At 43.2% G+C, this 24,481-nt stretch overlaps 1 protein-coding gene across 4 annotated transcripts in view; it reads left to right on the top strand.

Annotated features, from left to right (window-relative positions):
• Window positions 1-24,481, top strand: part of MTMR3 (myotubularin related protein 3) — a 70,053-nt gene that overhangs the window by 41,760 nt on the left and 3,812 nt on the right. For 2 of the 4 annotated variants that reach the window (XM_073554064.1, XM_073554063.1), the window contains exons 6-19: window positions 748-830; window positions 910-1,076; window positions 5,659-5,755; window positions 6,493-6,606; window positions 7,686-7,891; window positions 7,967-8,092; window positions 9,733-9,844; window positions 9,967-10,162; window positions 10,285-10,470; window positions 12,573-12,743; window positions 12,859-13,004; window positions 13,405-14,683; window positions 16,479-16,589; window positions 21,087-21,175. In XM_073554064.1, coding sequence (XP_073410165.1) covers window positions 748-830; window positions 910-1,076; window positions 5,659-5,755; window positions 6,493-6,606; window positions 7,686-7,891; window positions 7,967-8,092; window positions 9,733-9,844; window positions 9,967-10,162; window positions 10,285-10,470; window positions 12,573-12,743; window positions 12,859-13,004; window positions 13,405-14,683; window positions 16,479-16,589; window positions 21,087-21,175 — 3,083 coding nt within the window. Of the gene's footprint in view, window positions 1-747; window positions 831-909; window positions 1,077-5,658; window positions 5,756-6,492; window positions 6,607-7,685; window positions 7,892-7,966; window positions 8,093-9,732; window positions 9,845-9,966; window positions 10,163-10,284; window positions 10,471-12,572; window positions 12,744-12,858; window positions 13,005-13,404; window positions 14,684-16,478; window positions 16,607-21,086; window positions 21,176-24,481 lie in introns of all 4 variants that reach the window. The other 2 variants (XR_012222053.1, XM_073554065.1) reach the window with 2 other exon arrangements.

Genomic DNA, 24,481 nt, shown 5'->3' with positions numbered 1-24,481 from the left:
TATGCGCAAAGTAAGCGGAAAATGTGCAGATGGTACCCAGGGTCTGGAGGAGATTCTCCTCCAGGCTCTGGGTACCATATCCCTGTAAAAATTAGAATCAAAATAAAAAAAATAGTGATTGTCTCCGGCAGCGTCCCTAGGCCTCATCGGTGCCTTGCGACAATGACTTTTGAAGTCAGTCTCGTGACACCGTAGCTGTCTCGCGAAACGGCTACATCAAAGGTCATTATCGTAAGGCATCGCTGGGAACGGGACTTGCCGTGAGGATCGGGAACGCTGCATGGGATGTCAGAAGGTGAGAATTTTTTTTTTTTTTTTCTATTGATGCCACATAGGCAGCCTCAATGGTGAAAAGGTGGTCACGCTCATAAAACAGTTTTCCTAAGCTAATTACGCATTCAAAATGCTAGTTTATCACAGGAATTATGCATGCAGTATGTAAACCATAGCAGGGAGTATACACATAAATAAATCAGTCCATCTTCCTCTAGAGATCTGATCTCCAAGCATCCTAATAAACCACTTAATGTGCACAGGATGTATTAACTCAAGATCCGTGAACTGTAATTTCAGGAATTCTAACTCTCAGATTCTAAGAGCTTTATATATGGTGGCATGTGTAATGGTCCTAATGGAGTGGTGCTCAGTCTAAGGCTATACAATGATCAGTTCAGATCTTTGTAAATGTCTTGTTGGTGTGCTGGTCTTGTGCCGTACATGTGGTAAGTGAGGCCTTACTTATTGTAGGTTCCGCTGCAGCTGATAGAATCTGTAGAATGCCGTGATCCCTTCCAGCTCCATTTGACCTGCAAGGACTGCAAAGTAATTAGGTAAGACTGCAGCAAAAAAAGCTTCATCAGGTTTTTGTAATGCATGTGGATGTCTAACAAGGGCTTTCTCTAATCCCAGGTGCCAGTTTTTCAACTCTGAACAGGTTCAGGAATGGCAGAAACGTCTCAACGCTGCCTTGCGTCCACCTAGTCGTATAGAAGATCTGTTCTCCTTCGCTTACCATGCTTGGTGCATGGAGGTTTATGCCAGTGAAAAAGAACAACATGGAGACCTATGCCGACCAGGTGGGCATAAATTTTAGTCTTGGTCATAAGTTTTCACTGATTGCTAGCCTGACTTGCCCTTTTCTGCTTAGCATGGCCAACTCCTTTCTAATAGGGACACATTAACACCTTCCCAACCAAGCAATTTTCTATTCCGATTTTTTTTTTTTTTTTTTTTTTTTTTTCTCGTTTAAAAAGCCATAATGTTATATTTCAGTCAACGTGTAAAGGCTTGTTTTTCAATGCAATATTAATTATCTCCTTTTTCTGAGACTTGTAACATTCTTCAGGTGAAACAGCTGTGTGAAGATGTATTCCCCCCCCCCCCCCCCCCCTTTGTATCTTAATCACCATTTACTGCAAATTTTTTTTTTTTTTTTTTTTTTTTTGTAGTGTTGGGGTGGCTGGGGAAAACCTTCAATCTTATGATTATATATTTTTTTTTTTTTTTTTATATAAAACCATTGAGTTAAATGGAATCTGTCAGCAGGTTATTACTACCTCATCAGAGCAGATTTATGCAGTTGAAGCTAAATCCAGCAACTTATCGCTGTTTGCAGATGGCTGCACAAAGTAATCTGCATTTCTTTATTGCTTCATTTGGGAGACACACAACCATGGGTGTATGCTCCTCCACAGTATACACCCACCGACTGCCACAATCAGTATCTGACCCAACCAAGGTATCAGTCCCTGGCGCAGGTACTAGAACATAACCTGTCTACCGCCACCAGTACTCCGAACATTCAAGACTATTCGCAGGCACCCTACCGCCACTCAGATCAAGGGTAAGATCTAATAGGCGGGTTCACTTTTAGCTGCTTGTCCAGCTCCCTGTCCAACATCCTCGTGGATGCCCTTGCCATCCCACACCTCCTCCCAGAGTTGGTCCTAGGATCAGTCATACTCTGAAACCAATATAGACCAGACTTCCTAGCTTCAGAATATGGTCGACTGCCTCATATCGGCCATTAACCAGACTGTAATACTAAGGAGGATTATATTCTCCCACTTCACCTCCCAGAACTATTGTCTATTTCAAAAAGGCAAAACTCCATTCATGGATGCTCTCCCACCCTGCAGGAGAGAAGGAAGCAATCGTTCAAGCCTGCCCCTAACTGGCCTGCAAGGTGTTGCTCTTCCAAATCCTCAAGGTCCTGTTCTAACACTCTTCTACATGATGGGTCACCTCCCCCACCTGGGACTCTTTGGGGGGGGGGGGGGGGGGGCTGGCATTCTTCCCTTCTGGGACATGTGAATATCTGTAGTTGACTCCTGGTTCAGAGAAATTGCTGCTACAAGATGGCTTTCTATCTTTCTCCTTCTCCCCACCCCTTGCCAGGCAGAAGTGGTGGTTCCCACCCTCAGGTGCTTTAGAGGCTTTTATTACATCCTTTTTATTCCAAAAGACTATTCCCTCTGCCCAATTCTGGATCTCGCTGATGAAATTCCAGAGTCGCACCAAAGATGGTATCCCTTCGTTTCGTAATCATCTCTGTGGAACCCAAGGAGTTCCACTGCTCGGTGAACATTCAGGATGCCTACTTTCACGTTCTGATATGTCCCAAATCAGACTTGTTTTGCAATTCTGGAGGAACACTCAGTTCACAGTTCTCCCCTTTGGCCTAACCTCTACTCCCAGGGTGTTTTATGAAGGTGACTGCAACAGTCATGGCCGTTCTTTGGTCCAGAAAGATAGTAATCCCCTATATGGGTGAGCTTCTGATCAAGGGCCTGTTCTTCACTGTTGCCAGAGCCTTCAAATCACTGTACTCACTTGCCCGTCTCTGCTGGTTAGTCAACACTGCCAATCAGTCCTTCCAGTCCAACACCTACTATTTTTAGGCATGCTGTTGGATACCACTCGTGTCAGAACTGAGATTTTCTTCTCTGGAAGGAAAACTCTATCTGGGATTTCAATCTCTAACATTCCCCTTCTCCACATGCTCTCTGGCTCTGCATGAATACTGGGGAAGATGATTGCCACCATGGAAGCTGTGCCCCTTGCACAGTTCCATACCTGTCCCGAGCTGACAGGAGGGAACAAGAGGATCTTTTCCCTGGAATGTCCCATTCTACAATCACCCTAGTGATTCAGTCCTTTGTATTGTTCTGAGAAGAATGGTGGGAGAGAATTCATTACTCTCCACTGTCAAGACTGCCAGTCTCCTCAGATGGGGCGTGCTCTTCATCAGTCCATGGTTGCTGGGACTCAAGTAGCCTCCTTTCCCATCAATTTACTGTAAATCAGAGAAATCTACTTCTCCCTCCTCCACTGGCAGGACCTTCTAGTAGGCCGTCCCGTCCAGTTCGCATTCAGTCTGACAGTTCAATTCAATTTGCTTTTTTTTTTTTTTTTTTTTTTTTTTTTTTTTTTCAGGGCCTCTCCATGGGCAAGTGATCCCTCAACCCCCACCGTGTTCGACAAGATTTGCCATGGGTTGAGTACTCCTGATATTAGTAAATCAAAGGTGCCACGCTGCATAGCCAGGTCTCTAGACCCTCCCCAATCCACAGTTTGTTATAGCGCCCTTGTCGTGCTATGGCCTCATTTTCCAATTCCCTTACGAAGATCAAGGTGGAGGAAGTCTCAGTAACCCTAGTGGCACCACACTAGCACCGAAGAGCCTGGTACAGAGTTAAGCAATCCTCTCACAGACTTAACCTGGAGGCTTCCACACTGTCCAGATTTACAGTCAGTCACCCTCTACATCTGAATTCTCAGTCTCTGAATTTAATGGCATGGCTGAGGCTGCAGTTCTGAGGGAAGCAAGGTTTTTGTTTTGTGTGGTGTGGTTTTTTTTTTTTTTTTTTTTTTTTTTTTTTAACAACCACTCAGCTTCCATGTCTTCCCCTTTTGTCCATCCTGGCTTTTCTCAGTCAGGTCTTGACTTTGGTTTGTCTCTTGGTACACTCAGATGTCATATCTCTGCACTCTCTATTGTTTTTAATGGATTTGGCATCCTGTCCCCAGGTCAAGACTTTACTCCAGGGAGTGGCTAGCCTGGCACCACCTGTATCGCCCTCCTGTAGAACCATGAGACCTTAACCTAGTTTTAAGCGTTCTTCAGCAATTCCCCTTTAAACCCATTCAAGACATCACCGCTTTCCTGAACGGTTGCTTTTTGGTAACAATCGCAGACATCTTAAGAGTCTCCAAGCTGGCAGATTTCACCTATCGCTCTTGTCTTCCATCAGGAAGGAACTGGTCGGAGGATCACTGTGACCAAAGGTGGTCTCCTTTCCACATCAATCAAGACCTTGTCATGCCTTTTTTTTTTTTTTTCTGCCCATCTCCATTTCATCCACTGAAAGGTCTCTTCACAAGCTGGATCTGAATTGAGCTGTTACATTTCAAGGACTGCTCCTCTAAGATCGGATGGCCCTGTCTGTCATTCTTGAGTCACTGCAGGGGACTCCCTTCCAAGTTTACAATCACCCACTGGATTAGTTCAGTGATACTGGAGGTTTATTGTGTTGAGGACAGACCACCCCCTCCAGGAATGAGGGCTCACTCAACCTGGGCAGTTGGGCCTTCCTGGACTGTTTGCCACCAGGCCTCTGCAACACAGATTTGCAAAGCTACTGGTCATCCCTTAACATTTTCACAAGGTTATATAGAGTACATACCTATGCTCTGGCTGATGCCAGCCTGGGTAGAAAGGTGCTACAAGCGGCAGTCGCCCCACCTAATTTGAGCAAGATATTCTGTTCCCTCCCTTGGGACTTTTAGGATGTCTTATGGACACTTGTGTCCGCCCCCAACGACTGCTCCAAGAATCTTTATGGTGAGTACCCAATAATCCTTTTTAGACTTGGCAATGAAGAAATGAGAAGGCTAATTCCACCTTCTCCAGGCTCTATAGACAGAACCTATAGAGTGAGGTGCTCATCACAGGAGGGGGCGTTGCTGGACCAGGAGAAATGTGCTGCTGTGTTTTAGCACCAGTAGCTCCTCATTGCTCAGGCATTGCAAAAACCAAGGGGCTTGAGGAGCATCACTGAAATCTGAAATTTTAGTCTTCAGATTACTTGGCATGTTTTTGCTGACAGATTCCCTTTAATTTTATATTAAGCAGCTGTGTAGATGCATTATCTTTGTATTGCTGTATATAGTACAAACTGTTACTGCTGTGGAAAACAATTATTTCCTATGAACCCCAGAAACAGATTAGCTATTGTAGGAGTACTGTCATGACAGGCAACAGACCGCTGGCCATCATGTCAACCCATTAGCACTGCATTATTGGGGGGGCAGGAATTGGTTAGAACAGTATGCCTTTGGCCACGCATTGTAAATCCTGCTCTGACCAATTGACAGCACAGTGTAACAGGTTAACAGCTGCTGTAAGAAGTAGCTGATGCTTGGATAATGCAGCCATCAAAGTTGCAGGCTGTTACTGAGGCCACATGAGTGGGGGAACTGGCATATGATGTACCAGTATGTTGTCTGTAAGGGGTTAATGAGATGTCGGGAAACTACCTAATTTATGCCTGTGAGTAGCTTACCTATTTCATCTGCAGTGTGCTATAGTGCTACACACAGCATGTCTGTCTCCTCTCTCAATTAAATATTTTTTTTTTTTTTTTTTTTTTCCTTTAGGTGATCATGTCATCTCGCGCTTTAAGAATGAAGTGGAACGGATGGGGTTTGATATGGATAATGCATGGAGAATTTCTAACATTAATGAGAAATTCAGGTACAGAAGATTTATAGGGACACAAACTGTTAATTTAGCTCCCCGTAGTAAACATTGTGTCATTTGTGTACTTTTATTAGTCATGCTACAGACTGATGGGATTTAAAATCTGTGTTGCCATGTTTCATTTTTATTGCAGCTAATACTTAAAGGATTAACGGCATTGTCAGAATCCACGATTACTGTAGATAAAAGAATTCACATAACAGGTTTCCCTGACGCTGTTCATTCACTGCATTGGTTTCGCCACTTACGGCCTTGTAAATAGGATTAGTCAGTTATTTACTTCTGAAATAGCCCTTTAATATACTTTAACCATGAATTTGGTGGTTCAGACTTGACTAAAGCGTGGCTCTATATTAATAGCATTACTAGATAGTCCCGACCCTTGAGAAAGTCACACTGTGTGGATGCGACTCTGTGCCTATAGTGTCGCTAGTGGCACCTTCATACATTTGCAGGTCTAATATACTGAAGTACAGCAGGCCCCTGTTTCAGTAGGCTCAGAATATATTTGCCACTGTAATAACTAGTCTTTGTGTAACTTAAGGTAAGATGAGAGATGGTGACTATATACAAGCAATCCATTGTTCTTTGGCTAACAATTATCTCCAGTCAGGGGCTCATCGTGGGCATTGCTAGCATTTCTCGGTATATAAATGGTCGCACAGTGGTCGGCTTTCAGTGTATAATCCAATGGTGAAAAGTTCTCTAAACAAATGTCTCTACCCTCTAAGGCTCTGTTCTAGCTATGCCCAGGAACTGATTGTCCCAGCATGGATAACGGACCCTGAATTGGAGAGTGTTGCCAGTTTTCGATCATGGAAGCGTATCCCTGCTGTAGTGTACAGGTAATCCTAGTTCTTCGAGTAATGCTCTCGGTTCTGTGGCCTTCTAATGTTTAAGGAAAAAACAAAACGTGGCAGTCTTGGAGCAGCAGAATGTACAGTCCCTGACTCCAGCACTGTCAATTAAAGGGCTACTTGCTGTACTTTGCTAAAAGCACTGTTTTATCGGCAGGAGATAAATCACTAGAGGACTATTAAGCCTGTACTCCATATTCATGCTGCTCCCTGATAAAGTAGCAAAAATACTGCCCCACATATCACATTGAGCATGAAACTCAAATACGTGTTTTATTTATCTTTTATATTTTAGGGCTTGTCTGTGGTGAGACGCCTTTCAAATATTTGTTTTCTACAGTGTAGCCTGGAACTTCTTAAAACACTCCAACACTAGGGATGCAACTCTAGTAAAGCTGAAGTTTTATGCTGATTTATGAAAACCTTTTGAACTTTCTTAATGAACAATTGACAATAATATTTTGTCAAGTTTCAGTTTGACCCCTTTATGACTGACAATTTTCATGTACATGGCTGTGTCCCTGCATTTGATTTGGGCTCAGACGCTGAGCCTGCGCTTCATCGCTGATGTAATCAGCCATTAAGTGCCTCTAACATCTACGTGTGGATCTCGGATGGTATGTCACAGGTTGGCTCCTGCAGGCTTGCACAGTGCCTTTCTCAGCAGATGACTGACAGAGGCAATCATGGACAGTGGCATTTAGCACGTGCTGACAGGAAGCTCTTCATTGATTCATGCACCAGTCACAGTATTCATGGGGCACCTATGGGTTGTCATGACAGTTGGTGGCCTGCAGAAAACCCCCATGCCTGTCATCACGATCCTCCTGTGGACACCAGTGTTCTAGACTGTGGGTTTTTTTTTTTTTTTTTTTTTTCTCCTGGTTCCTGTTACATCAAACCATGCAACAAGGTGCAAATCAAGAGTCAGTGATTGAGAAGTAGTCTCATCAATGCACTGGTGGAAATGAAACTATGTATTTGGTCCTTGGTGTTTATATTTGCCCTCAAACTGCAGTAGATTGTTACATGGCTGGTGTTCTATTGCTTTCTGTCTTCTCATACAGGCACCAGAGTAATGGAGCTGTTGTTGCACGCTGTGGGCAGCCTGAGGTTAGCTGGTGGGGCTGGAGGAATGCGGACGATGAGAACCTTGTACAATCCATAGCCAAGGCTTGTGCTATTGACAGCAGTAGAAGCAGTTCAGGCAAGGTGGCCAACGGCTCGTGTTCCCGTAACCATATTAATGGAGTGCTTACAGATATTGATTTTGGTAAGTAGTAATAGAATTGCTAACGCAAACTTCCCTTCTAACAGCTAGATTAGTGATGTCTTCATTTACCCTCAGATTCTTCTTTGTCTAACGCACCCCCATTTCCTGAGAACCAACCACAAAAGCTGTTGATTCTTGATGCCCGCTCCTATACTGCAGCAGTTGCTAACCGCGCCAAAGGTGGAGGCTGTGAATGTCCTGGTGAGTTTTGTAATAGATTTTTATGTAAGTTGCTTCTTTTGTTTCCTATTTACCGGTTCTAAACTTTAACTGTATATTCCTACAGGAGTGGGAGGGTGTAGATGACCTACAAATGTATAGGTGCCCATCTTCTTAAAGGGAATCAGTCGGCAGGTCTTACTGTGTAACTTGGGAGCGATGTGTTGTAGGGGCTGAGAACCTGATTCCAGTAATATTGCTGTTTCAATAAAATCAGATCAATACAGAACTAGGCATCACAATTCAAGTAGTCCTCCTGCTATGTAACCCTGCCTCCACCACTGAATCTCAGCTTTCTGCATACTGTATATTGACATAAAGCTGCCATTCAGTGGTGTGGGTGAGGTTATATAGGGCTCAGCATTCTGAGCACTGCTAGATCTGCAACAGAGAACTGATTGTATCAATGACAGCATGCAGACCTGAAACCCTGCAGGGAGTAGGGATAAAGTTTACTTTCACCCCAGTGTTTGGCTAAAATGAAGGTGCCAAGCAGTCTGAGAATGCCATTAACCTTCAGATTAACGCTGTATATGCTGGTTAATGGCATTTTAGTTGTTTTTCTGTTGACAAGTTTCCTCTAACGGGGAGGGGTGGTAGGCTTTGCTTAAAACTTTCTGCGTATAAATGGTGATGTGTAAGCATGCTCCGATGTTATCAGAGTATCTTTGGTGTCCTTGAGTAATAGAGTCCCCGCTGCGGCATGTTTCATGGCTGTACACAGCCACAACACAAGACTAAGATATTACTTGAGCGCACCCAAGATGCTTAGGTAATACTATCAGAGTACACATCACAAAACATGTTGACTATGATTTATTGAGGGTCACCCAATTTTTCTAGAATTAGCGTGGTTTTTTTTTTTTTTTTTTTCGTGTTCTCCAGTGCTTTTTAAAACTGGTATAGTGAGGCTGGGGTAGATACAACCATCAATTTTTTTTTTTTTTTTTTTTTTTTTTTTTTTTTTTTTTAAAATGGACTCTGGCCTTAGTTTTGAACCCTTAAAACTGACTGTGCTTAATAGATAATAGGGAGAGCAGCTGAAACCTTCATGGCTGTAGGTCCCGTCATCGGCATTGTCCTGGGCTCTGCGCAGAACATCCTTCTGCACGACCGGTGTAGCATTAAATGAGAAGTTGTGCAACCATGTACTGGCAGAAGTGAGGGGTTGGGACATGTTTAGGGCAGAGGGCCTGGGACCCTTCAGGTGGAGACATCTAGTGACGCAGCCTCCATGACCATGCACCTGGGAATGTTTGCTGGCTCCACCAGTGGTCTGACAGACTTTTTCTTTCCAGACTGTGAACGTACGTTGTATCCCTGCCAGACATCTGGCAATATCTATGGCTTGTTGCAGCCTGAAGTTTGTAGTACTAGATGCTTCCTGTAGATGTCGGCCAACGTCAGCTGCAAGTGAAGTGTCGCAGTATTGCATTGGTTGGACATGGCTTCCGCAGTTGAAAAAAAAGATTTAGCAGATAAAGGTTTAACCATTTAAAGCTGTGAAGGTTTTTTGGAGCTGAAATGCCAAATCCTCAAAAGCTTGAGATCTCACTCAACCTTTACTTTAGGACTTCTCACAAGTTTTAATTTCAAGGATATTTGTGCACTATTTTCTTTAGAGTATTACCCCAACTGTGAAGTGGTGTTTATGGGAATGGCTAATATACACTCCATTCGCAAGAGTTTCCAGTCTCTACGACTGCTATGCACTCAGATGCCAGACCCGGCCAAGTAAGTGATTTTTGCTAATCTTGAGATTTGGCTATGCTTCTCTGGCTGTTAACTAGTAGTCAGGTCTCCTGCATGAAGAAAGCAAGTGTTGAGAAACAGACCCGCTTTTACTTCTTCCTCAGTTGGCTGTCTGCCCTGGAGGGAACAAAGTGGCTGCAGCACCTCTCTATGCTGCTAAAGTCCTCTTCTCTGGTGGTGCACGCTTTGGATGGTGATCAGCGACCGGTTCTTGTGCACTGCTCGGATGGATGGGACCGCACTCCACAGATTGTTGCTCTATCCAAACTCCTTTTGGACCCTTATTACAGGAGCATTGAGGTATGCATGGTCATTGACCTTAATGTGTACTGCTGTTTATTTTTGGTGTTATCTATAATGCATAAGACTAGTGTACAACACATCATGAGAGTATTTATTTTTACCCTTGCTACAATCTTTAGGGTTTCCAAGTGTTGGTGGAGACTGAGTGGTTGGACTTTGGGCACAAGTTTGCTGATCGCTGTGGCCATGGAGAAAATTCTGAAGATCTGAATGAGCGCTGCCCAGTCTTCTTGCAGTGGCTAGACTGCGTTCATCAGTTACAGAGACAGTTCCCTTGTTCGTTTGAGTTCAATGAAGCTTTTCTGGTAAGTATGTTGTGCAAGTGGTGGTTAGGCGACTGTAATGGCCTCCTTTGACATGTTGTATCTAGTCTGTTCTGTCTTACATGATGTAGTAAAATTCCTATAAGCAATCTGCTACTTATTGGTTAAAGGCTCATTTTAACCCCTTCACTACCGGAGCATTTTTCATTTTCGTTTTTTGCTCTTTCCAGAGCCGTAACTTTTTTTTTTTTTTCTTCTGTCTATATGGCCATATGAGTGCTTATTTGCGGGATGAGTTGTACTTTTAAATGACACCATTGGTTTTACGATGTCGTGTGGTGAAATTGCAAAAAAAGTGCAATCCCACACTTGTTTTTTGCTTGGCTTTTTTGCTAGGTTCACTAAATTCTGAATCTTACCTGCCATTATGACTCTCCAGGTCATTACAAGTTCATAGACACCAAACATGTCTATGTCCTCTTTTATCTAAGTGGTGAAAAAAAATTCCAAAGTTTGTTTTAAAAAAAAAAAAAAAAAAATTGCACAATTTTCTGAGACCTGTAGCATCACTATTTTTTGTGATCTGCAGTCAGGTGACGGCTTATTTTTTCCATGCCGGGCTGACTTTTTTTTAATACCACTTTTGTGCAGATACTTTCTTTTGATCGCCTGTTGCATTTTAATGCAATGTCTTGGCGACAAAAGTAATTCTGGCGTTTTGAACTTTCTTCTCGCTACGCCGTTTAGCGATCGGGTTAATGCTTTATTTTTTATTGATCGGGCGATTCTGAACGCGGCGATACCTAATATGTATGTGGGATTTTCTTTTAACTGTTTTATTTTGATTGGGGTGAAAGGGGGGTGATTTGAACTTTTTTATTTTTAAACTTTTTTTTTTTTTTTTTTTTCCCTTCAATAGCCTCCATAGGAGGCTAGAAGCATGCGCAACTCGATCAGCTCTGCTACATGTGGGCGATGAGCAGATCGCCCATATGTAGCAAATGTACTCCTGTGCTCTCAGCACCATCCACCGGGTGGCGCTGAAAGCCATGCCTGTAACAACCATAGAGGTCTCGTAGAGACCTCTGGTTGTCCAGGCAATATGACGCCGACCCCTGATCACATGATGGGGGTCGGCGATGAGGTCAATTCCGGCGGCCGGAAATGCTATTTAAAAGTCCACTGTCAGCTTTGACAGTGGGATTTAACTAGTTATTGGGCGCGGGCAGACAGCGATTCCGCTCGCGCCTATTGCAGGCGCATGTCAGCTGTTCATAACAGGTGACATGTTGCGGCTTTGAGGTGGGCTCACCGCCGGAGTCCACCTCAAAGTGGGGGACCTTACTGATGACTTACTATTACTTTGTCGGTAAGGAAGGGGTTGAACACTTTCTTTTTATAAATGTGTTCCGAGTCTTCTGTACTCTGGCTTACTGTGTCTCAGCTAATCGGGCTGACCACTCAATTTATATATGTCTGAAGAATAACCTGGGATCTAAGGGGTAAGGTTTCTCCTTCTGGAGAGTGCATGGCAAAAAAGCCAGGGCTAGGATGTCAATGCTCCCCTGGGAATTTTAATATGCAAATTGCCTCATCAGCGAGAGAGGACTCTAACTCTGCAGCGCCACCTGTTTGACTTGGCGATCCAGTTCATAATCAACCCTTTAACGAGTCTTGCAATATGTCTGGGGATAAAAGCCAAAATCAGATTCTCAATTTGCAAACACTGTTTTGGGCTATTGCTCCTCGTCAGTGCAAAGTATGAACTGATTTGGCTAGGTGAGAGGTTCTGGACTGGGGTCCTAAGGGGTAAGCTTTCTCCTTGTGGAGGGACATGCCAGCTCTGGCTTATTTGCCATGCAGTGCTCCTCTAGGAAATTTAATTAAAAGGTTTAGTTTAAGGGTTGATTATGACTTGTAAAGTCACTACTTCCAACACCTGGCGCTATAGAGTTCAAGTTTTTTTTTTTTGTTTTTTTTTCTCTCTGAAGAGGCATCTTGCACATGGAAGAATAACCTGTCCTTAAGCAGGAAGTCTATTTGAAAAGTGACTATTTGGAACGTGTACACTTAATTATCAGTAATGGTATCGAATTTGGCTCTGTCACTTAGCTTCCAAAACGTGTTTGTTTGTTTTTTTATAGGTGAAATTGGTGCAGCACACTTACTCATGTCTGTTTGGTACCTTTCTTTGTAATAATGCCAAGGAAAGAAGCGAAAAGCATATCCAAGAGCGGACTTGCTCAGTTTGGTCACTCTTAAGGGCTGGAAACCGTTCCTTTAAGAACTTGCTGTATTCCTCTCAATCAGAAACTGTAAGTAGCCTTATATTATAAATCCAAATCCCTATAAATAATCCTGTGGACACTTTACGTATTTAATGTGAAGTGTATCTGATGTACAGCTTCTATGTTCTTGCATATGTTAAAGGTGCTGTATCCCGTGTGCCACGTTCGCAATCTAATGTTGTGGAGTGCCGTCTACCTCCCTGGCTCGTCCCCAGCCACACCTAGTGAAGAATCCTGTACCCCATACCCAACGCCTGGGCCTGCTGCAGAGGAGCCACCTCTATGCAGGTGAGAAACTGAAATGTATGTGAATTTGATTAAACCCTCTTTAATCTCTTCAAACAGGGACCAAAGCTAAGTTTACATCTTTAAAGCCACACTTTCTACAGTTATCTTGCAGTGTAAAATGGCTGCCAATCGCCTAATGAACCATATTTTGCACAATGGCAAAGATCATCGTTCTCGGGCAGTACATCATCCTGTGTAAATGAAACTTGCACAGCTGAGAACCATGGCATCTATGCAGTGCTCAGTGCACAATCTACTTTGGTCTGCCTGTGTAAACCAAAAATTAAGTACCCTGCCATATTGTGAAACCCAACTTTAATGAAAACGTCTTACAATTACAAGTATGTTGCATGCATATAGGAATCAATTACAAGCTTTAACTTTTTTGTGGTTCTCCTAGGTTACATAAGACCCGATCATACGATGACCTCCCGACTACCTGTGACCTAAGTGTCCCCTGTGTAAACAGGCGCAGCAGTGACCCCAGTATAAATGAAAAGTGGCAGGAGCATCGGCGTTCTCTGGAATTGAATGGAATAGCAAATTCTGCAGAAGAGTGCCAAGAGGCAGAGAGACTACTGCTGGGGGCACAGCTCTCCATGGCTGCTGGTGTTGGGGAAGGACAAATGGAAAATATACTACAAGAAGCCAGCATTGAGGAGGGGGGAGGCGAGGAACCAAATGGGAAGCTTGTGAATATAGAGGAGGAGGCTAAGGTTGAACAAACTGAGAAATGTCAGGACCCTGAAGAAACCATAACCGAGGAGGATGAGGACTCTTCTAGAAATAGTGCATCAAAGACTGAGGACAGCACAGGAAAGAGCAATGGGGAAACCGCAAACCTTACTGGTGGACAATGTACAGATTTTGACCAACTGCCTTGTGAAGCTAGTATTTGTAACCAATCTGAAACTGGGACTGTTGCTCTGGTGTGTGAGGGAGAAGTCAGTCAGGTTGTTAGAGAGCAGTCTTCTGATCCAGAGGAAAGTGAAAGCCAAGATTCGGACTTGTTAAAAGAAAATCGATGCTGTCCAAGTTCTGATTTTTCACAGAATTTGCTATTGCCCCATGTCCTTGAAAGCTCTACAGAAACTCTGGTAGATGATCCTTCAACATCATGGCCATGCAAGCTAGACCATGTGACTGCAGCAAATGAACTTTCAATGAAAGCTGAACCAGTGTCTGATGAAGGCATAATTATGATGGGCTTGAAAGGGTTACAAACCCATGATGAAAGGACTCCTTCTGATCCCTGTATTCATAGTGCCTTTCCCCCCACTGAATGCAACTTGCAAAATGTGTGTAATAGGGACCAATCTTCCCCTCCGGTTGATGGACCATGTCTTAGTATGGATAATCAGGGCAAGCTCTCAAGGCAGAACTCTAGTTCAAACAACCCCCAGGTCCACCTCAGAAACTTCCCACACAAGTGCCCTTTGCATAGTTGTGGGAGGCATCGGATTGGGAGTACTCCAGAGCAACCAGCCCGCAATCACCTGGATGATGATGGGATGCCTTTATATGTAGATGCAATCCAGCAGCGATTGAGGCAGATGGAAAGTGGTCACCAGCAGGAGGTGGAAACTTTAAAGAAGCAAGTGCAAGAGCTACGTTGTCGGCTTGAAAGCCATTTACATATTGACTCCTTGCGTTTCAATGGGGACTTTACAGATGAGGTGGTAAGTTCCAATAAGCACAAACTAATAGTTTCTGCCTCAATTTATGAATGTATGTAGCACGGAAACTGATTATGGTTCAGCAGGGTACAATTTTGCTTTGAATGCCGTGCATCTTAAGTTGCCAGTTTGATTATGGCCCTGACATATGTGATACCTAGCATGATCTACAGCGGTCAGTAGCTAAGGAGGCCAAAAGCTGCATGTGGATCAAGTCACTCCATTTGGGGGGGCTGCATTCTTTGCAGGACAAAGTGACATTTTTACACCGACCGCAGCGCCCTTGGATGAACATTCAGTTGAAATGCTGCACAGAGCATCTCTCCACAGCAATCCCAATGCAAGCTGCCAGCCAATCAGAGGCCAGCAGCTGACATCTGCATGCTGGCACATGACCGCAGAGGTCTCTCTAGGTTTTTCTGGCACCTGGGGTAAGAACTCAGTGTGGGCCCCCCCCCTGCCCAGCACATATGGGGTGTGTATGCTTAGTCACTTGCTGATGAGCTGCTCTTCCTAATTCAGTGTTCAGTGAAAAACAGAAGCAGGAAGAGAAGCTTGTCACGTGACTGGAAGTATGAAAATCTCATATGTGACTGTTGGAACCTGCAGAGATGGATCCTGACAGTGAGGACACTATGTATGTCAGGATTGGCTACAGGGCTTCATTTTAGAATAGAAGGGCTCGTCCAGGTTGGGGATGACAGTCTTCAGTCACTATAGGTGACTGCAGATTCTGAACTCTCACAGCGCATGCACTGCACACTTCTAGGGTTCTACCTTGCACAAGTATGTGACTTGTATACTTCTGGCCACATTCCAATTACACGTGTCCTGCCTCACTCAATTCATTGTCATTTAGTGAGACCACACGTCTAGTCGTCAAGTGACTGTATATATGCAAATCGCCGGCCCGAGAGAATCCTGACAGCGTGCAGTGTGCACCATGAGAATTCAGAAGTCTGCAGTCAGTTGCTGCAAACTCTTAAACTTGGACAACCCCTTTTTAAATGCTCCTAACAAGAATAACATTTTCAGAATTGGTCAGTATCACAAACCTTCTCATCTGGTTACTTTTTTTTTTTTTTATAGATGTCTCTGGAGTTGTTCGTTGTTTTTCTTCATCTTGTCTAGATGCCATGAAGTTTTTCTTATCCACAGTCCCCTCTGCAGACTTCCATCTTTTCTGGTCTTCTGCAGCATATGACTTCCTTTAAAGAAGTGTCATCATGCTTCCAAAAGTCTGCCCTACACTAAGCCCCTTAATAAATGGCCGGTAACAACACTATAAATACCCCCATCACAGTAAATGCCCCCCCCCAAATCTTTGGTGTCTTTAGTGGAGCACTTGCCACCAATATGCACCTTTGGGTGCCAGTGAGTGACCTCAGCAGCATGATCACATGACCTGATCATGCTCCTGACATCGCTCTGACCCGGCAGCCAGAGCTTCAATTGTACTAGTGTCTGAAAAATGCGAGTACAACTGAATACTGGGAGCTGGCAGGCTGCAACCTTCCAGTCCGGGGGCAGCAGTTCAGTTGAAATAGAATGCTGCTGTTGGTGACCCACTGGACCAGGCAGGGATTGCCAAGGGGTCTACAGTGGCTGCATGAAGTGGCCTCATGGACACGCTAGGCTGTGTTGGAGACCCCCTGGTGTTTTTTTTTTTTTTGTGTTTTTTTCTACTAAAAACGTGAATTAACTTCACCATACAAGTAAATAACTGAATTCTTAGTCTCTTTTTGCATTGCAATTGACAGTTAACATTTATATACAATATAACTGTTACTCTTTACAGACCTCAATTCCTGACTCTGAAAGCAACAGAGATCCTAGCTGTCTGTCAGGCTGCAGTACAGAGCTCTTCTCTGAAGCTAGCTGGGAGCAGGTGGACAAACGGGACACTGAGGTACCGCATCGCCAGTGGTAAATGCTGACATCGCCTGCGTTGCCCCCCACACTAATTATATTCAATGTACTACTGTCTGACATGGGTGCAGCAGAGTCTTAAACTACAGCTCCCAGCTATATTGCTACTAGAGAATTAGCAACTGGCAAATCTTGGCAACTGTTAGGATATTGGTCCAGGGACAGTAATGTAATCTATTGTGTTGCTGGAAAGTCTGTCTATGGAGAGGAGCACCACTTTCCACATGACAATGGACATGCAGAAGGGATTAACATTCACTTTCACAGAGTTGAGCTGCATGCCATTGAAAACTTAAAGGAACCATCAATTCTTATTTTGCAGTCTACTGAAAAAAATGGCACCAGAGACAGTTGTAATCTATACTGCCATCCTTGGCAAATGTGACCCTATGGACACTAGGCGCTTTTTTACATGTAGTCCTAGTCTACATAAGCAGGCAAAGCACAGGATAGTGTTTTTTTTTTTTTTTTTGTTTGTTTTTTTTTTGAAGAACAAATTAAATTTTGTAGATCTCGGAGCCACCATACAGCTCTAAATAAATGCACTACTTCATTAGAAGTATTCAGGAGCTAGGTTAAAGGGAGGCTGTGGTGTCCAAACATGCTGCGAGACTTGTATTAAAATCTTGCCTTGCTGGAGCAGTGGCTACATGGAGAAAACAAACTATTCTCCCAGTAGCTGCTCACTTCCAGTTATCAGGGCAGTGCAGGAGGTTGTAATCGTCACCAGTCACTACACAGTGAGCATGACACGTAAACCCCCTAAATGCAGCGCTTGATCAATTGCAGTCTTTGGCAGGCATTGAAAGGGAGGAAGCCCCCTCTAATCTCCAATCGGAGCACCCCGTAATGTCACTGAGATGGGCCAATCGTTGCCATGATGACCGAATGTTATGATGACATTTTGGTCACCAGAGCTAGAAAACTTGCTAGATCATGCTCAAAGCATGGTGTAGCAGGTTTGTCAGTGCAGTGCTGACAGTTTGTAAAGCCTGGCAAGATACTGTGGACACCATCTGACCTATGATCTGGCAGTAACTGGACTCACTCTGGTCCAGTCTAAAAAGCCAGAGTAACTCTGCTGCCTCATTAGTGATGTGATTCAGATGAATCCCACCTAGGGATCAAGTCACTTGGATTTAGATGGAAACCCCAAAGTGCTCAGTGTAGAGCACAGGATAAATGTGATTCCAAAAATTTTAATGTTCCCAATAAAGGCTTCAACTCAAGCCACAAACAAAGCCCCCACTCAAGTCTGTCATCTGTCAATGGAAATATAGGGGTTTCCACTTTAACTTTTCCAAAGCCTTTGTTCTACCAGTAAACTGGTACTCTGCAACTTCTGCACTTCCAAATGCCCCCACAGTGTGCCAAAACCACATTTGGTGTTTACGTGTTAGGTGGGCTCTCATTGCTACAGAAATGCCAAATTTACAGGTGCATGTCTCCAGAAGCATGAGCTGGGCACAATGAACTGGTGACTACAACAGCAGTTGGCAATTTTCACTAGACATCCAATGCTGCTTGTTTCTGGAGAATGCTCATGGAGTCAAAATTGGGAATATAGGTATACTGACAAAGGGGTATAATTTCCAAAATGGGGTCAATTGAGGGGGATTTCTGCTTTTCTAGCACTTGGGGCTCTGGATATGGAACCTGCAAAGTGTTCTAGGAAAATCTGCGCTCCAGGAGGCAAATGGTGCTCTCCCCCTAGTTTCGCTGTATTGCTAAGCAGTACTGTACAGCCACATATGGGCAACTTCTACATTCAGCAGAAATTGTGACTTATTTTGGTGCCATTTAACCCATCTCCCAGTGTAAAAATGTAAAATATGGGGCTAAAGCAAAATTTCAAAGGTGAATTTTTTTTTTTTTTTCTTCACTGACCAATGGTATAAAATTCTGTGACCCACCAGTGGTGTCAATATGATCACTGCACCCCTAGATGAATTCATTGGGGAGTGTAGTTTGTAAAATGTCTTATGGGGCTTCTGACACCTCAGGGGCTCTACCAGTGTGACCCAACACCCTCAAACCATTTCAGCAAAATCTCAACCCCAATATATGGTGGTTCTTCCCTTCTGAGCTTGCACTAAACCTCAAGTTTTAGATGTATAATATTTTACGATTATATATACACATAATGTAACTCAGGAGAAAATGGAGCCCAATTTTGTTTTGCAGTTTTTCCCATTAAGGCTGTGCCCACGTTGCATTTAAATCCGGACACTGAAAACCGGACTCCTTCCCAGAGATCTTGCATTTTTTTTTCCACGTGATTTTACTGCGATATTCAAGCACTTTCCAAGCGATTTGAAGCATCGCTTGGAATGTGATTGACAGGCTGGTCACACTCGTCAAACATAGTTTGACAAGTGTGACCAGGTTTTTACTATTGAGGCCGCCTATGCAGCATCAATAGTAAAAATGTAAAAAATCGGGGTATATTTACCTGCCGACGTCCCGCGACGCTCCCGTTCCCAGCAATGCCTTGCAAGACCTGTGACGTTGGTCCCTCGTTGCTATAGCGATCTCACGAGACCGCTAGAGCCACGCGAGACTACGTCATCACAGGACCTTGCCGCAAGGCATTACTGGGAACACTGTGGCCCGGGAAGGCACCGCGGGACGTCGGAAGGTAAATGTACCCCGATTATTACCCCCCCCCCCGTGATGCGATTCCACCACAGAAAACTCAGCATTAGCACAGCATGTGCGGGGAATGCATGGGGTGAGTTCTGTACAAGATTTTTAAACGTTTTCGTGCCGAAAATTGTGGTAAAAACACTTAAAAATCGCATCGTGGGCACACAGCCTTACTCTTGTGAAAAGGATTTTAGCTCTAGTTTTTTTTGTGGGATTTTTTTTTTCTCCATGGCCTTGTTATAAACTTCGGGGTTAAAGTGAGCACTACACATCTAGAGGGGGGTGTTTAGCTTCCAAAATGGGGTCATTTGTGGGGGGGGTTTCCACTATTTAGGCACTCCAAATGTGACATGGCATCTGCTAATTATTCCAAGCAAATTTTGCATTCAAAAAGTCAACTGGTGCTCCTACCCTTCCGAGCCCTGCTGTGTGCCCAAACAGTAATTTTCCCCCACATATTGGGTATCTGCATGCTCAGGAGAAATTGCACAACAAATTTTGTGAGTTTAAAAAAAGTTGCCCTCGCAAAAATAAATATTGGCTTTAAATTGAAATTTTAGTAAGTGTTTGTTTTTTTTTGTTTTTGTTTTTTTTGTTTTTTTTAAATTCCACATGCCAAAAATGACCATGAAGTGCCTGAAGTTAAACTTCTAAAAACTGCACTCAAAACCACATTCAAGAACTGTCCCTTTGGGGTATTTTCTGTCACATAGGCTCTTCAAAGTCACTTCAAATGTGGTGTGATCCCAAAAAAAATTGGTTTTGGAAATTTAGTTTTTTTTTTTTTTGTTTTTTTTTCATCCTTAAGTTGCTAATATATAAAGTTTCAAATTGTGCTGATGTAAAGTAGACATGGGAATTGTTTGAGTTGTCACAAAACAGTTAAAGTTGGGGGGGGGGGAATTGAAAATTGCAAAATTTCCAACGCAAGTCGTATGGAAGTTTTTCTACCATCATGAAGTAGAACATGTTGCAACGTCTCAATCAGTGGGATTGTGGTTATAACTCTGGAACTTTTCAGAGTGACACTAATCAGAATTGTAAAATTTGGCCTGGTCACAAAGTTGCAAACAGGCTGGGGGTGAAGGGTTTAAAGTAGAAATGTTCTTTCAGTGAACTTGGAGAGAGATATAGACATCTTGTTACAAGGGTGAATTCGGCTTCATACATGCCTAATGAGGCCGTTAAGTTGCAGTCCAGAGGCCCGCAGCCAGTCCGGGCATTTTGGTCCATACATAAAGTTTCACTGAATTTGCCCTAACTCATAAGGCCTGGTGCACATGGTTTGTCACATATTCATGACAGTCTGGGTTTCCATGTGCAAACTGATATTCTGGCTTGGCTCTTATTCCAAGTCATGTGACAAGGCTCTAAAGGGTCGACATTGACTTTTACTTCCAATAGGTGGCACTAGAGTTTCTAGTCCTCTTCTCTGAAGAGACAATTTGCATATTTCCCAGAGGAGCATTGCAGTATAAAGTCTCCTCATCTCAGCATGCTTGGCATGTCATTCTCTGCAAGGAGAAATGATACTACTTGGACATGTGAAGCCCTGAAATACAGGACTTGCATGTATCGCCCAGTGGAATTATTGACTACAACGAAGCAAAACCATTGTGGTGGAGGGGGTTAAAGGGTTAAACACATCCAATTGTGGAAATTCTTAATTAATGATCTAAACTTTAAAGTTAACATTTTAAGTTAAGTTTTGTCCAGGTGAAAACCCCACTAATAGTCAAGATCTGTTGTAATGCAAAATTGTAGTGTACATGTTTTAAAGAAAACTGCAAATTGTAAGCGATTGTCCAGTCTTTCTTGCTGGTTATTGCAGGTGACAAGGTGGCTTCCAGACCATTTAGCAGCTAACTGTTATAACTGTGAAGGCAAGTTTTGGTTGGCGAGCCGGAAACACCATTGTAGGTAAGTTCTACCAAGCGTTCAGAAGACTCTAATCTTACCCACTGTCATCCATATTTTAAATGTCGCTCAGTTACTATTCACCAGCACCCAAATGGGCAACAACGCCAATGAAACCTTCCTCCATCTCAGCCATGTTTTCTTGCAGGAATGCTGAAGCTGGGGCTGAAACGTGGTGAGCTTTTGTTGAGGTTGGTTAGACAGCTTTGTTCTTTTGTAATCGCCAGAACTAACAGCATCTGCCCCATTCAGCCCTACACCTCTCGCATGTGTGTATAATATGTCCTCCGAAAAGCAGAGGCCATTCTGTGTGCAGTGGGGAAAATGCAGGGCAACCGCTTCCATAAAATCTTACATTAGACTTGTGTACTTTTTCTCAAGGAAAAAAACAACTTGCAGTTAAGAACTGCATGCATTTTTAAAGGTGTGATAATTTGCAAAAAGCACAAGCTCAATGTTAGCATGTTTATCAAGATGGGGATTTTATCAAACATTTGGAAAATCTCCATTTTTGCCCTCTCTATAAAAGGATATACTTTAATCACAATTACTGGAGGAGGCCCATGAACTGGTCTGAACACTTGCTCCTCCTTCATCTGAAACTGTGCCATGGGAAAGACTCCTCCAATCAAGACATGGCTGATCGGCAGGTCTGGTCACGTGTGCCTCCATTAACTGCCATTCTGAGAACTGTAGTTCTGTGAATGGCGTCCCTAAGTGTATGCACTTTACGGAGGAGAACCTGTAATATGTATTAGTTTAACAAAGTAATATCCGCTTAAATGGACAACTCCTTTAATAGTGCAAATGATTTATTCCATCTGGTACACTATCCAAGAGGCGCTCCTGTTTCTTCAGCAGGTGACTAATTTTAGAGGGTTCCCAACTGAAAGAATGAGATGTGGGAAGACGCTAGATCTGTCCTGGTTTTGCCACTTTATTTCTTAATCTGAAACACTGGAGAGAAATAATGAATTGCCTTATTAAAATTCCCACTTGTAAACATGTACAAAAATTTGTAAGTGTGTAGCTGCATGGCTGTGGCTGCTGCCCATGGCTGTACACAGCTATAAAATGGAAGTTAAACAATAGTTTAGATGGAGATTTCTCCTTGTCCCTTTTGACTTGGTAAAAAAACTTTCCTGACACTTTAGATCTGTAGTTATCTAACAAATGCATGCTGGCTGCTACCCTATAAAGCATTGCTATGCTAGGGATTTGTTGTAAGGGTTCTTGTGTATAGTACTTCAGCACACGTGCTCTGCCTCCTGCTTTGCATGTTTTTCTCATGGTGCAGGTTTACTCAAGGTTGAATATTTAGTATAATCAATGTTCCTACACCAGTCAGCAGTAATGGCCACAATTCCTCATAACAAACACATCTGTTAAAATGCTGCATAATCGGCCCACAGACAGCTAAAAGATTAAAAGCACACAACCAGACAAAGGTCTGGGTTTTTTTTTATTCCCCCCCCCCCCTTCTCACTGCTTGACTTTTCATAGATCCAAAAGCTCTTAGCGAAAAATCCTTGCCAGTCCCCCTACTGATCTATCAATGCTCCAGCACAAACTTCCCCATGTGACTCGCTAGTCTTTAACATGGCTGCATAGCTGAAATATATAATATATATATTCTCCCTTAGCATGTAAGCTTTTATCACATTAACACCTAAAAAGTTACATGCTAACTGGATATTACAGAAATTTGTCGCCAAGGACATGATTTCCCTGTATGAGGCCAACCAATCCTAAACTGGTAGCAATACACATGGGAGAAGAACACGCCCCCACGATGGATTGGAGCAGGTTTCTTTGAGGAGTTTAGCAGTAAGATCAGTGAGGAAAGCAGACATTACTTGTCTCACAACTTGTAATTGCGTTTGTCTGTGGAGCTGTGTGATTACAAACACTTCTACCATGTCAATGCTTCACAATCTTGTAGCAGTGCTAATCTCACAGCAGCCATTCTGGGTGGAGGGGCAATACAACAGCTTACAGCATTGAGTGTTCTGCTCTGCTGTACTGGGCCCTCCCCACCCATTCACTGGCTGTGATATGTGAAGTGGTGTGTATAATAGATATAAATGGCTGAGGAGAATAAAAATTGTGCAAAATAGCGTCTTATCTGATGGTACGTACTAAAAATGGTATCCTTATATGTTGACCTGATCCGAGGTTGTATGGCTGCTGCAGACCCATTGGTGATTACACCAGAGAAATATGTAATAAATGGGAGGTTTCTGGTCTCTCTGTGCTTCCAGGTGAGGAAGAAACATCAAATGCTAGAGAATAAAGTGTGTGGGTTTTTTTTTTCAAAGTGTAACCCACCTTCAGGACACAAACCGTATCATTGTGTGTAACAATCATCTCTGATCTACTCCAAGGATGTTGTATTAATGGCCACCTCTGCAGTGAGATGAGGGGGAAAAAAAGTCTGCTGTAACTATCTAAGACATGTGTTGACTGACAGTCTGCTTTTCTCACCGAACTTTCTCATTACAATCACTTACCAGCTCTCCTTGGTGCTCTTGGCTCTGCTGTACCTCCCTCCACCATACTGGCTGCTTGAGATGATGGCTGAAGTTTGTAATCCCACTCTGCTCTGCTTTACTCCAGTCACTCTGTAATTGCACACAGATTGTGCTCTCTTCCCTGATCTCTCTGCAGAGCAATCCTTAAATGACTAACACACTTGGAGAGCTGCTTTGAGCTATTGTGCTGGCATTTCTTTACCCTCGTGTTGCTGCCTGTCTTTGATTGGTCAGCTTCATACAGGAGTAGTACACGCCCCAGAGACAAATCTTTAAAGCCCTGTTGAGCTGAAACATAAATTATGACCTAAACATTACAATCTAAGATCTCTACATTGGAGATGTTAAATCTAAACTACATTTTACTCAAACTGGTCACATCATGGATTGGTGACTGCAGAGCTAACTTGTAAACTGGTCAAAGGTCCTCTTTAAAAGGTCCAGTATTGATGGGAAGCATCACTTATGTTGGCATGTCCAATGTTTCACAGATGCATGGATGTGTTTGGCAATGCTAACTTTGACATGAACATGTCTGGGCCACTACTCGGTAACACAAGATTTTGTCACTTGCATTTGAAATCTATTGTTGAAAAATAAAAATCCAAGCAAATGGTCATAATTGGTAAAATCAAATTGGAGCATGTAACATACTAGAGCTGTTAATTATTTCACGTCTGTAATTCAAATATAAATTTCAATGTTTGCAATCCATAGTAGAGACACACATTTTAGTTTCTCTGTCCCTTCAAAATGTACACGTGGTCAAACTTGTTGG

The sequence above is a fragment of the Dendrobates tinctorius genome, unplaced genomic scaffold, assembly GCF_039654945.1.
Source record: "Dendrobates tinctorius isolate UK_male_01 unplaced genomic scaffold, ASM3965494v1 ptg000206l, whole genome shotgun sequence".
Taxonomy (NCBI): domain Eukaryota; kingdom Metazoa; phylum Chordata; class Amphibia; order Anura; family Dendrobatidae; genus Dendrobates; species Dendrobates tinctorius.
The sequence above is the reverse complement of the archived record's forward strand: the minus strand, read 5'-3'. Positions and strand labels throughout refer to the sequence as shown.